The sequence below is a fragment of the Rhinatrema bivittatum genome, chromosome 5 (genome assembly GCF_901001135.1).
Source record: "Rhinatrema bivittatum chromosome 5, aRhiBiv1.1, whole genome shotgun sequence".
NCBI lineage: Eukaryota > Metazoa > Chordata > Amphibia > Gymnophiona > Rhinatrematidae > Rhinatrema > Rhinatrema bivittatum.
The window spans coordinates 107256957-107269438 of record NC_042619.1 but is presented as its reverse complement, the minus strand read 5'-3'; the positions used below and the strand labels follow the sequence as shown (position 1 = coordinate 107269438).

Below are 12482 nucleotides of genomic sequence, written 5' to 3'. Positions count from 1 at the left end.
AAACTCTGTGATTCCCCCAGGCTTCCCCTTAATTTCTGGGATTCTTGAGGGAACAGGAACAATTCCCAGTCACTCCTGTCCTATCTGTGCCATCTTTCAAAATGGCGCCTTCTGACAGCATGCGCTCTTATGCCCTGCACATGCAAAACAATAAATCAAGTATCCCCGAATTCTTATTTAAAGAAACAGAATAGAAAACCTTCTGGTCTTGTTCCCAATAAAGTCTAAGGGCTTCATGAACCAAAGGCATTTTATCTGAAAAACAAAATGGGGAAAACTCCAAGATAAATCTGCACCTGGTACATTTTATACTACTTAAAAAGAACAGAATTAATTTATATGGTATATGTTTCACATCAACACTGGTGTAATATTAATGTGCATTTTAAGGTGCACACATGAAAAAGTATGGAGATCTTATTCTCTTAGATTAGGAAGAAAGACACTGGATTGCTTCTGGCATGCTTTAAAATGACAAATATTCTTCTTTCACCAGCACCTCTTTCCACCACACTTACTATCCTCTCTCTCCCTTTCTGTCTTTGTTTCTTTCTGTAGGTCTACTGGTAGAGAATATGCTCTGAAAATAATCAACAAAAGCAAATGTAGAGGCAAAGTAAGTAGAAAAGCTCAGTGGAGAGCATCTTAAAATTGAACTTCCTTTAGTGTTGATCTACTTGTCCAAAAGCCATTGATAGAGAACAGATATTTTAGTCTAACAATGAGGCCGATGTAATAAAACCCACGCTAAAATTGGAGTTAAATTTTAACCCAGGTTTTACTTAACGCGTGCATTAAAAACAGGGGTCCCTGCGGGCTGCAGTAACCTAATGGGATGCAAATCAAACAGGAGTTTAAAACGCGTGTTGAACGGAAATTGCGTGCTAAAATTGAAATTAAACTGAAGAATCTGCACTAATGCAGAAAAGTGCTTTAAAACAGGAGGAAGGAGGTAAGTGCTTGAGGTTGGAAAGAATGTGACCAAAATGACCTTGCATGCAAGACTGGCACTGGCCATCCTGACTTGGGCACAATCTCACATGCAAAACCATTTGGGCAAGGCGTGCCAAGTGAAATCAAAGAGTAAGCTCTCTAAACAGGCACCTACAGCTGAACAATATGCATTTTGATGCTGTGCATCTCAAATGCCTGTTCAAGAGAGCTTACCCTTTAATGTCACTTGGCAAAATGACCTTGCATGCGAGATTGGCACTGGGCATCCCCATTTAGGCACAGTCTTGCATGCAAGTCCATTTTGGTCACACTCCTTCCATCTCCTGGTTTAATGCATTTCCTGGTTTAATGCACTTAAGTGGATTTTCGGGTTAACCATATTGGCCTGAGATGGAGTAAAAGTTATCTCACATTATTAGTGGCCATGATATTCTATTGCTGTGCTCATGTGGTAGTGTCTTTCTACCAGACTGAGGGCAACAACAGAATAACTTTGGCCACCAGAAATGTGAGTTTATTCCACCATAGACCAAAGAAAGTGTAAGCTCTCTGGGGCCTGCACTTACAGCTGAAGAAAAAAGGTCTCTTGGGAAAGCACCTTCAGCTGAATGGTATGCACTTGATGTTGTGCATCCTGACTTTGAAGTACTGTTCAGATGTAGGTGCCCGCCCCAGAAAGCTTACATTGGAAATATAAATCCTCCTTGGTCTGAGGTGCAATACCACCCTGGGCACAACAATAGACAACACTTGCCACCAGAAATGTGAGTTACTCCACCTCAGACCCAGGAGTTAAATTGCCAATGTAAGCTCTCTGAAACAGGCACCAGTCACAGGTTTTCTTCATTTTCTTGAGCAGCTGGACAGCATACTTATGTAGTGCTGAATTGTATACTGTTCAGCTACTGGAGCTCCTCAGACAGCCTATGCTCTGTTCATCTAACTGTAGGTGCATTCCGCAGAAAGCTTATTCTTTTATTTTACGTGTCATTCCTTGTCAAACTGGCCTTGGATGAGAGAATGTGCCCACAAACTGGAATGTATAGCACCAATCTCACATGAAATGCCATTTTGGTAAGGCATGGCAAGTAATATCAAAGCATAAGCTCTCTGGGGCAGGCAACTTCAGCTGAACAGTTTGCACTTTGACGCTGTGCATCTGATTTTGGCATTCTGATCAATTTTAAGTACCCCCCAAGAGTTTATGCCTTGGTAAGCTGGGTGTGGTTGCCCACCTCAGAGAGCTTATGCTTTGATTTTACTTGCCATTCTCTGCCAAAAGGACCTTGGATGCAATAATTTGTTCTTTGGAGTGGGCACTTATAGCTAGCTGAACAAAGTATAAGCTCCCTGGTGTGGGCATCTACAATTAAACAGTACGCCAAAGTTGGATACACAGTGCCAGTGTATTGTTGAACTGTAGGTGCCCTCCCCAAGAGCAACAGATATTAAACTTCTGGGTTCAAGCTGGAGTAAACTCACATTTATGGTGGTCAAAGTTATTCTATTGTTGAGCCCAGTGTGGAAGAAGCAGCTAGACACTACCACAATGGGCACAGCAATACAGTAGTATAAAATGGCAACCAGAAATGTGAGTTAATTCCTGCTCTGATCCAAGGATTACATTTCCAGTGTTAAGAAAATGCGCTTTAAGCTATCAGCCCTTTAACGTACCTCCCTGCATGACTGGAGAATAGCTCATTCCTTCTTTTGCAAAGGATTTGCATGCACCTGCACTAATTTTAGAGCTGGTTTTCATTCCTGTTTCATCATACATTTTATAGGAGTTAAAATGCCTGTTGCAGACCAGAGTTAACTTATGCCAGAAAAATGCACACTAAAACAGGAGTAAAAACCTGCACTAATGTTAGCGCTCCTTACTACAACCGCCACAATGAAAGTTTTCTCTGGTAAACTGTGTAGAACTATTAGCAATCAACTGAATGTTCTGTGCCGGTCAGTATTAAAAGCCATATAGCTAAATAACTCACAAGTTATCCGGCTAAATGTTTTTTGAATATTGAGACAGTTATCTGGTCAGATTTGAGCCAGATAAGTCATTATCCAGCTGATATTTAGCTGGATAATAAAACAGGTGTTCTGGGGACATTCTGGGGCGAGGCAAAGCATCTGGATAACTTCAGACATAGCCTGTAATGTTCAAAAGAATGTAGTTGGTTAAGTGCCGTGTAGACAAAACAAAACCAAAAAAAAGATAAAAGAATCTCGTGGGCCTAGTGGCCCAGAACAAACCACAGTTCCCTCTCCTCCCACCCAAGGAAGAAAACAAGAGCCGTGTCAGGATCGGTCTCCACCCCACCTCAAACCCCTCTGATACCGAGTTCAAGAGGTCTGGGCCGGCCTTCCCTCCTCCCCCCATCAAGATGTTGAATAGTCTGCCCTCCTGTGCCTCCCCCAACCCCAATCCTAATCCTCCCACCTACCTGGTAACTTTTTAAAATTTGAAATCTGCTTGGATTGTCGTAGGCTGCTGCGGCGGCGATCCTAGGCCGACACTTTCTTTGTCACCATGTAGGAACGCTGAAAGCATAAGGGTTGTTGTGTTGTAATACTGAATGCTGTCGCCCTACTTTCCCATTAATTCTTGTGCTTATGTTTAGAGCGAATGAGCTGAGAAGGGAAGGTGCGAGTGCCTAAGTTATTACAAACTCCACTGACATAACTTTTTTCATTGGGAAACCATTTATTTTCTAACTTGGTTTACTGTATTTCTCATTATTCATTTCCATTCCTTAAATTGCCCTTTCTTTACTAACCCTCTTTCAATTATGGGGTCTTGAACTATTTTGATCTAAAATGTCCTATTTCCCAGACTATAGCGCTGTTCTTCCATTGTGAATTTTGTCGGTGGAGATAGCGGTGGAGTGGGAAAACATATTCGTAAGCAAAATGTTATTTTCATTAAGTACAGAACTGGTATTTCTTGTGGTTCTCATCCCGTAACAGGAACACATGATCCAGAATGAGGTATCTATTTTAAGAAGGGTCAAACATCCCAATATTGTTCTTCTGATTGAAGAGATGGACATGCCGCTGGAATTGTACCTTGTAATGGAGTTGGTTAAGGTGGGTATTTCATGCACTCACATTCTACTCCCCCACTCTATTTACCACTCCTCCTCCACACTGCTTATACCCTGCTCCCCACACACAATCAAACCCATACTCTTCCCTCATGTACTCCCTGCACCCCCCAACACCATAACCCCACTCCCTTCTAGACTGCTCACACTCCACACTTCCTCCCTTTCCCCCCATACTCTCTCTGCTGCCAGGGCTCTTCCCCTCCCCTCCCCCTTGCCTTTGTATGTAATCAAGCAGTAAAAATAATAGCCATGCTGCTAGATGCTGGTTAGTTGAATTTTTGGGTTGACTGAAGGCCGGATAATGGGACTTTTACTGTATGTCCTATCACATAGAAATGCTATAAATCTCAATTAGCTCTGAAGCTTAAAGGCACAGCCTAAAGGTACAGGTGGACAGTTTAAGGTTTCAATGACAGAGTTCTCATTTTACAGCCTTATTCTGTGGCTGACAACCATGTGCATGTGACGTTATGCACCTGTACTGGGTCAGCTTACTATCACATGGGCATGCCAAGACACAGCTGACAGCACTACCTCAGCAGTTTCAGAGCCATTGCTAACTAGGGTTACCAACTGGCTCTAGATTTATAGGACCCATTGATCCAGTCCTGGTCTTACTCCCCTGCATTCAGATATTTGTAGTCTTGCATTTCCTAGGAAAAGCAATAGCGAAATCAGAATAAGTCCCAGCATATAATGGGTTAAAATCAGAGTGCTCACCTAGCTTGCCTTCACTTATAGCCTTGGGTAAAGCGCCTTTGCTACATGGTCCATTGCCACAATGCTCACAGGTCCTTCCAAGCTTGCATGCCTCTTTGTGGTTGCATGCACCCATACACAGATGCATCCTACTACCTAGCTAGGCTATTTGTCATTTATCATGTGCAGAAGGTGAGGGCCTTGGCCGCTGGGATGTCATGTTGGTTCGCTTAGCTTCTTGGGGAGGCTACATAAGGATGCATGTTCAACTCTGTGAGGGCAGGATTGGGAATCAGATGGTGTCCTGCCTTCACTTGTAGTTTCCAGTCATCTCTGAAATGTCACCGTCACAGAATAGTTTTTAATGACTCTAAGAGCGCCCACATCTCTCCTAAGCAAAGGTTTACATCATAGAACCCAATGCTAAGGTGGATTAGAAGCTCTGGGCATCAACTGAGCCATCACAGGTAGCCTTAGTCAGATATAGAGATGTCAGGGTGCTGCAAGGCCATTGACCCCTGTAGCTCACGGATAGTCATGTGGTGCTGCTGTATGTATGTATGTATGTATGTACCCAGAAAATATGTAGATTATTTTGCTTGTAGTGATAGCTAGTATCAGTTACAGTCCTAATGCTATCTGTGGCTATCCTTAAAGCATATAGGCTGAGCACTCCTGGGGCAAGCAGTTGCAGATTGTTCCATTTCCAAGGTCAGGACCCACTTTTCCATCAGCTCTTGCTGATCCACATGGCTGGCAGGGCTTGTGGGCAATCTGGAAGATCTTCTGCCCTCAAGGCTGTGCCTCATGTAATATTTGTCACTTTTACAATTAGTGGTGAGCAGGGCAGGTATTCTGAGACTCTCAATGATCAGCTCTGTGTATAGCATAAAGGCTAGAGAAACTGTTAACAGCTGATGAATTCAGGAGCCTACAAGCTGCCTCCATACTAAACCAGCCACAGTGCTAAATGTATAAGCCTACTGCTCCCAGAGGTCTCATGTAGTTGGCATGAAGGCATATGTCCTTTTTGTGTTGGTCTCTTGCAAGAGACACATTTAGTGCCACCTGAGGCCTTGAGGGGCCCATGTCAGTACCTCAGACAAAGTATGTTTCATATATGCCTCTGATAGATGTCTTTTATGTGGGTAGGTGTAGATAATCTTCTGTGCCGAGTAAAGACTCACACTACCTCATTACCAGTTAGGGACAGGCTGCCACAGATATCAATGTTGTTTGATGACAAACAGTCCAGGAACATATGCATTGGCCATATTCTGCAGGCAGGCAGTACTCAGTAGGTATGTGTGTCAGTGTGCATCTCAGCGCTGTGTTAGCCTCTGTCAATCTTAATGTCTGGGGGTGCTGTTGCACTCGTAGGTCCCTCCTTTACCACACGAATGCATACCTCAGAGTCGTCTACTTGCAGGCTGCAGGAACAAGGTGTCAGTTGCTATGTGACAGCTAAGGAGGAGAAGTGAGGAAGTAGTGTCGTGTAGAGAATGCCCACAGGCCAAGAGCAGAGGGCCTAGAGGGCTGCTGCTGCTGCTTGAAACCAGGCAGACTTCCATAGACTGGCTGCCATCCCTATAATAGGTTGCCTTCAGGATCTGGGTACTACCTGTAAGGTCATCCTTACCTTACATGTATTATACAGATCCTAAAGCCAATACTTAGTTGTCACATAGCAGCTGACACCCTGTTCCTGCAGCCTGCAAGTAGATGACATATTTTGTTTAGTGTGAAACCTTAAAAGGGATGGGTACAGATAGCCTTTGAAGTAGAGTCATGGTACAAGTAAGGGAACCCAAGGTCAAGTCTTGTGCCATGATGACTGTAACTTCCCCTTAACACTACACAGACTCTGCATGTACACAATGTACTGTGTGGGCCAGGCAATTGCAGCTGTACATTTCAGCTTCCTACAGATCAACCATACCTTGGGCATGAGTCACTTTTCAAGTAGGCCTCTGACAAAAGAGTGATATAATGAGAGCATTCGGTGCCATAGCCAGAGAGAAGGGTCATTGTATGGTCAGAGGTGATATATCTTCACTATGGAAGAGGCTAATGAGTTGTTATCACTCCACTATGACCGGTGCATAACTGTGCAACACATTGAGGCCCCACAGAGTAAAGACATAGATAATAAACCTATAGCCAAGCATGTCCACATCTATTGTACCAGACAGTGTATGGAACTGAACACTAGCTAGCTAATGTCCAACTCAAATACAGGCCCGTGTAACCAAGAGTTAACTAACAGTATGCTGTGTGAAGAAGGCAACAAGAGCCAATACTGAAACTCCCCAGTAAGGAGATTCTTGTTTAGCTTTTGCTGTCTTCTTTAGGAGCATACACTGACCTTTCAGTTTTATGGCCTAGCCCATATGGTCTTGCCTGCTAGATAAGTGGCTAGTTGGAATGTGCAAGGGCATTCTAGAATGCAAGGTCATATGGAGGGAAAACCTTGTACTTAGTGAACCATTAAGACAAAAACCATACAATGAAATGATCCAACCAGAAGGTGTATTTTTCAAACCAGTAATCACCTTATTAACGAACATCTGTAGTCAACTGTTTGAAATAAATTCAACATCATTGGTAATCACATTCTGCAAGGATAAGATAGAAAATAGCACAAAACATTTTAAATAAACTGAACAGCACATTCTATGTAGACCTGTACATACATTGTTTGAAATGGCATCATTACATATAGGGGCTTAGCAATTTATCCTTTTGGCACAATCATGATTACAACAAAGGACATAAAAGCAGAAGTGGCACCCACAATAGCTACAGTATAACTCTAATGTTGGAGCTGATAACAGCCTTAATATGTGATGGCATGGAAAAGGCCTTAGCAGTCCATGTTGAAAGATTTCACTCAAGGGGACAGCCTAAGGGCCAAGGCAGCAGAGTGCAAGTGAAGGCTCCAGTCAATCCAGGATGAAAGAGTGCGCTCAAGAGGACAGCCTAAGGGCCAAGGAAGCAAAGTTCAAGTAAACATCCCAGTCAATCCATGATGAAAGAGTGCACTCAAGGGGACAGCCTAAGGGCCAAGGCAGCACAGCTCAGTAAGAAAGCAGCAGAAACCAGGACCAAAGAGTGCAGCATGGAGGCTGAGGACTGGGACAAGATGCAGCAGCATGGAGGCAGGAGGCCCAGGAGAAGACACAGTAGCATGGAGAAATCAGCACCATGAGTGAGCTGAGATGAGACAGATATCAGCATCAGGAGCAGGAGATGAGACATGATGAGAAGAGGAAGTAACTGGACCGTGACTGGAAGCCGCATCAAGGAGGATGGAATACGGGCAGAGCATTGAGGAGGGCTTTAGATCTAGGCTGTAGGACCACAATGCAAGACTGTAGACCATCCCTTCTGCTAGCCGGCATAGGAACTCTGTAATGAGGACTGACCCAGCAGGCTTCTTCCGTCTAGCTAGCTCAGGAACTCTGTAGTGAGGATGGGTCCAGCAGGCTTCTTTCATCTAGCTGGCACAGGAACTCTGTGGAGAGGCCCACTCTGGCTTGTTGGTTCAACTCTTCTTATTTGGCATTCAATGCCATCAGCTTTGCTGCTTCATGGTCCCTTGCCACAGAGTGGCTTGCCACTTGGGAGGGGCATGTCTTTTGGGGGCCTACCCCTCGAGCATCTATCAGGTCAGGGACTGCTCTGGGGCATGGGATCCAGTGATGCTGGGGAAGACATGGGTGGATGCTCAGGCATCCTTTTCAGGATCTGCATGAGCACATTGTTCATACTGTTGTTTGATGTGGTCATCAGCATTGCGCCCTGTATGTGTGTGGTAGTATGATCCCACAGGGCCTAGCTCTGCCTGTTCACAGCCCTCCTGAGGTGCACTAGCTCGGCCCATATCTGGCGTTGGTGTACCCCATGCCTCCTTTTTAGCTGGTCCAGCTGCTCGTGCATTTACTCTTCTGTTGTGGCGGGGATGTTGTTGATGCTGGTGCTGGAGCTGTTGGTGCTGTGATGGTGGTGTGGCGTATTGAAATTTGGGCTCCAAATATGGCATGAGGGGGCTGCTTCTGCCGAGGATCTGGTGCTTTAAGCTGGCGCCGTGTTGTGCTGGCTTGAGATTGTGCTGTCAGGCTGGGTTCCTCCATGAAGCCGGAGATGATCAGGGACACATTGAGTGGGTCGGCTGAGCTCAGAGGTTCAAGCATCTGCATAGCCGCCTGAGTCTGGGCATCTATCAGCAAAGCCCTCTGCAAAAGGGCTGGTGTGCTGCTGGTCCCTGGGGTTTGATGGCTGGGATTGGCAACTTCGTGGGTGAGAGCTCTGGAAACAAAGAATAAGTACCAATGGCAGCAAGTATCCATTTTGCATTTGGCATCAGAGGCGCACTTTGCATCTAAAACATTGTGAGCATCTTATGCCAAATGATGTGTACAACCACACTGAACTCAACCCTGAGATGAGGGTGTCCTGCTGCCCAGCTGCCAGAAGGGGGTGCGACTTCCACTTCCAGAGAGGTGTCCTCTCTTTCCTCACTCTCCCTCCCACTCCCCTCTCTTCCTTCCCCCTCCTGCCCCTGTCCTGCAAACTCCCTTCCCCTCTGCCCTCTTTCTCTATCCCTAGCCTGCCGTCCTTTTCCTTCCATCCTCACCTGCCTATCCCCTTCTCCCTCCTGCCTCCTCTTATCCGTCACTCCTGTCTATCTCTACTCCTGTCCCTGTCCCTACTCCTACTCCTCTTACTAGCACTCCTGCCCTCGTCCTCCCCTCCTCTCCTCACACCTCTCCTCTCCTCTCTCCCCACGTCTCTCACACTCCATCCCCCTCACTCCTCCTCACCATAACCACCACTTCTCCTCACTCTTTCACTCCTTCACCACTACTCCTCCTCACTCCTCCCCACCTCCACTACCACCACTCCTCCACAAAAATAGACTGACAGACAAACGTGACAAACTAACAATAACTTTCACACACAGAAAAAGACAAAAGACAAAGGAACAGGGAATCAGATGAGAAACACAAAACAAAGGACTCAGAAATCACTAGCTAAATTCCTATTCTAACCACTATCTAACAATTCACCTCCTCTCTTCTATCTCCCACACCTGACACACCCTCAAAAAGGCAGCTGCAGGAACCCGGAATATATAAACTGCAAAAATAACATGTTAGGCACTAATCAACACTAGCCGCTACTCAATGCGCCACACAATAATGTAATGTGCTGTGTGTTACTTGCCTATGCGATGCGTGTTCAGTAAATTTCCTAACCATGCCCTTTTTTTTTTTTTTTTATCGCGGGCACTATTTCTGCCTCATTTGTAGCATTTTGATAAATCTAGGCCTTAGTTTGGATTTATCACGACAGATGGTAGTATTTTAAAATGCTGCAATTCTGAACACGACTGAGATATCTGGTTAACAATTTATCCATTAAAAAGTTATCTGGCTAGCTTGGGGGTGGGGTGGAGGCATTCCGGGACTGAGTCATCTATCCAGCTAAGTTAACCAGTTAAACACCCATTTTCAGCTTTATGTGACTAATATTGCTGAAGAGCAATCCTGAAGTTAGCCGGATAATCTAATCTGATTAAATTTAATGGAGCCATGTATTCAGCAGGGCACCTATGCTACTGAATAACCCTGTAAAGCTAGCCGATCATTTTAGCCAGATAACTTTACTAGTCGGCCAGTGGCTGAATATGGACTTCTAAACCCTTGGACAGAAGATACTTTTTAAAAATTGTCCAAGCAAAGAAATGTAGTCTTTTTGCATTTTTCACCCTACTTTTGTCTCAAAAGTGAGCATTTAGAGTAATAATAATGATTTGCTAGGTCCATAGCTAAATGGGCTTATAATTTGGAATGGATAATGTAAGTCCCTAATTGGACATTGAGAGTATGCTAACAGTTTATACGTGTTGTCATGGATGCCAGTGTTAATATCTGCTTCTGCTGCTGTTACTGCTATCCTGTTCCCCTCGCAGTCAACAAATCTGTTCCTTTTAGACTACATTATAATAGCATTATAGCACTTAAATAACTTATATTACTTGCTCTCCTGTTGTACCATAATGCTTAATTGTTTGTCTCAAACTGGGTTTGTTCCAAATTGTACTATGGGCTTCATGAAAGTTATTACACTGAAAACCCATAAATATCAAGTTGAACATACACTGTTCTGTGATAAAAATCTATATGAAAAAAAAATGTTATAAGTTAAACAAAGAAGGTCTTCTTTGCTGCATATTATGAGCGTGGAGGCATGCAGTCTATTGGTAATAAAGGTGACCTTTCACTAGGTGATTTTCAGATTATTACAGATATTAAACTGCCATACCCAAAAACATATTTCAAAGAATTTTGAGCCACAGAAATAAAAGGCATACAGTATGTCAGGCATGACCATAACATGCTGAACTGTTTCCATATGTCAAATGAATGTAAAAGATTAATAGTGCACAGACTTTGTAACAGATTTATACAACCCTGCATGACAGGAATGTGCACTGTTTTTCCAAAACTAAATATAAGCTCTGGTCCACGTTCCACAGAGCTATGAAGATATTCATGGATTCATCTTTCTTGTTTTATATTAAATATAATCTTTTTGTAAATATTACTTTCCAATTTATAAGTTTGCACAAAGTCCTTAATCTGTTTTGTGGCAGTTTTGGAAATATTTAATGGCTCATCCTAATAACCAACAAATGAGCTGACAATTTATTATAATGTTTTTTTTATGGAAGAATTTATTGGCTTAATAGATAATGTACAAGATTTACTATGGGAAAAAATCTTCCATTTACCATAATCATGAAGTTTTTTTTCTTTTTTTAAGGAAATGGTTTGTTACAAAGAGATCACAGTATTTTCATCGTGTAGTATTTCATTCAGGTAGAACTAATGAAACATGAAAAGTAAGCATGAATAATCACATGAATTCAATTGAGAATAAGGACACATAGAAAGTGAAATGTTCATTTGGGGAATATTTGATAAGATATGCTCTCTGTTCCGGTTATCACCCATTGTTTATTGTAAACCGGCTTGATGTGATATTTTCACGAATGCCGGTATAGAAAAAATTAAAATAAATAAATAAAATAAATATGCATATTCTGTAACATACTCTAAAAGCAGTGGAAGACTAGACTAGTGGTTAGAGCAGTGGGGCTGAGAACCAAGAAAGTCAGGGTTCAAATCCCCATGGTTCTCACAGATACTCCTTATGACTTTGTGCAAGACACTTTCCCCTACATTACTTTTAAACTTAAGGGGCCCATTTACTAAAGGTTTTATCCCATTTTGTGTCTATGGGAAACATGCCTAGTAAATAGAGCCCTTAGATTGCAAACCCTCTGGGGAAGGGATCTACCTGGTTGTAACTCATCTGGAGCTTGGAATTGGAAAGGCAAGTAATTCTAAAATCCAAATTCAGCCATGACGTATGTGCACTACTGCTCAGGAAGTGCAACTGAAGCCAGCGACTTCAAACCAGAAGCTGCATCATAGCTCTTCCTGCCATGCTAGCTCCTCTTCCTCCTGCTGCAGTAAACCTTCCTGTCCAGTTTCCCCACTGTTCTTTGGTGGGGAAGGACTGCAGCAGGAACTCTCATGGAGTGCTGCTTCTAGGCTCTAAAAAAGGAATAAAGCACTGATGTGGCAGTTGGGAAACTGCTGTGAATCCCACCCTGGTAGGTGCTGCTATGCTGTTTTGAACAGGGAGGTATAA

General features: G+C 43.5%; 1 protein-coding gene across 7 annotated transcripts in view; it reads left to right on the top strand.

The window, feature by feature from the left end:
• Window positions 1-12482, top strand: part of DCLK1 (doublecortin like kinase 1) — a 755703-nt gene that overhangs the window by 595126 nt on the left and 148095 nt on the right. For all 7 annotated transcript variants that reach the window (XM_029602700.1, XM_029602699.1, XM_029602702.1 and 4 more), the window contains 2 exons: window positions 559-616; window positions 3922-4041. In XM_029602700.1, the coding sequence (XP_029458560.1) occupies window positions 559-616; window positions 3922-4041 (178 nt within the window). The remainder of the gene's footprint in view (window positions 1-558; window positions 617-3921; window positions 4042-12482) is intronic.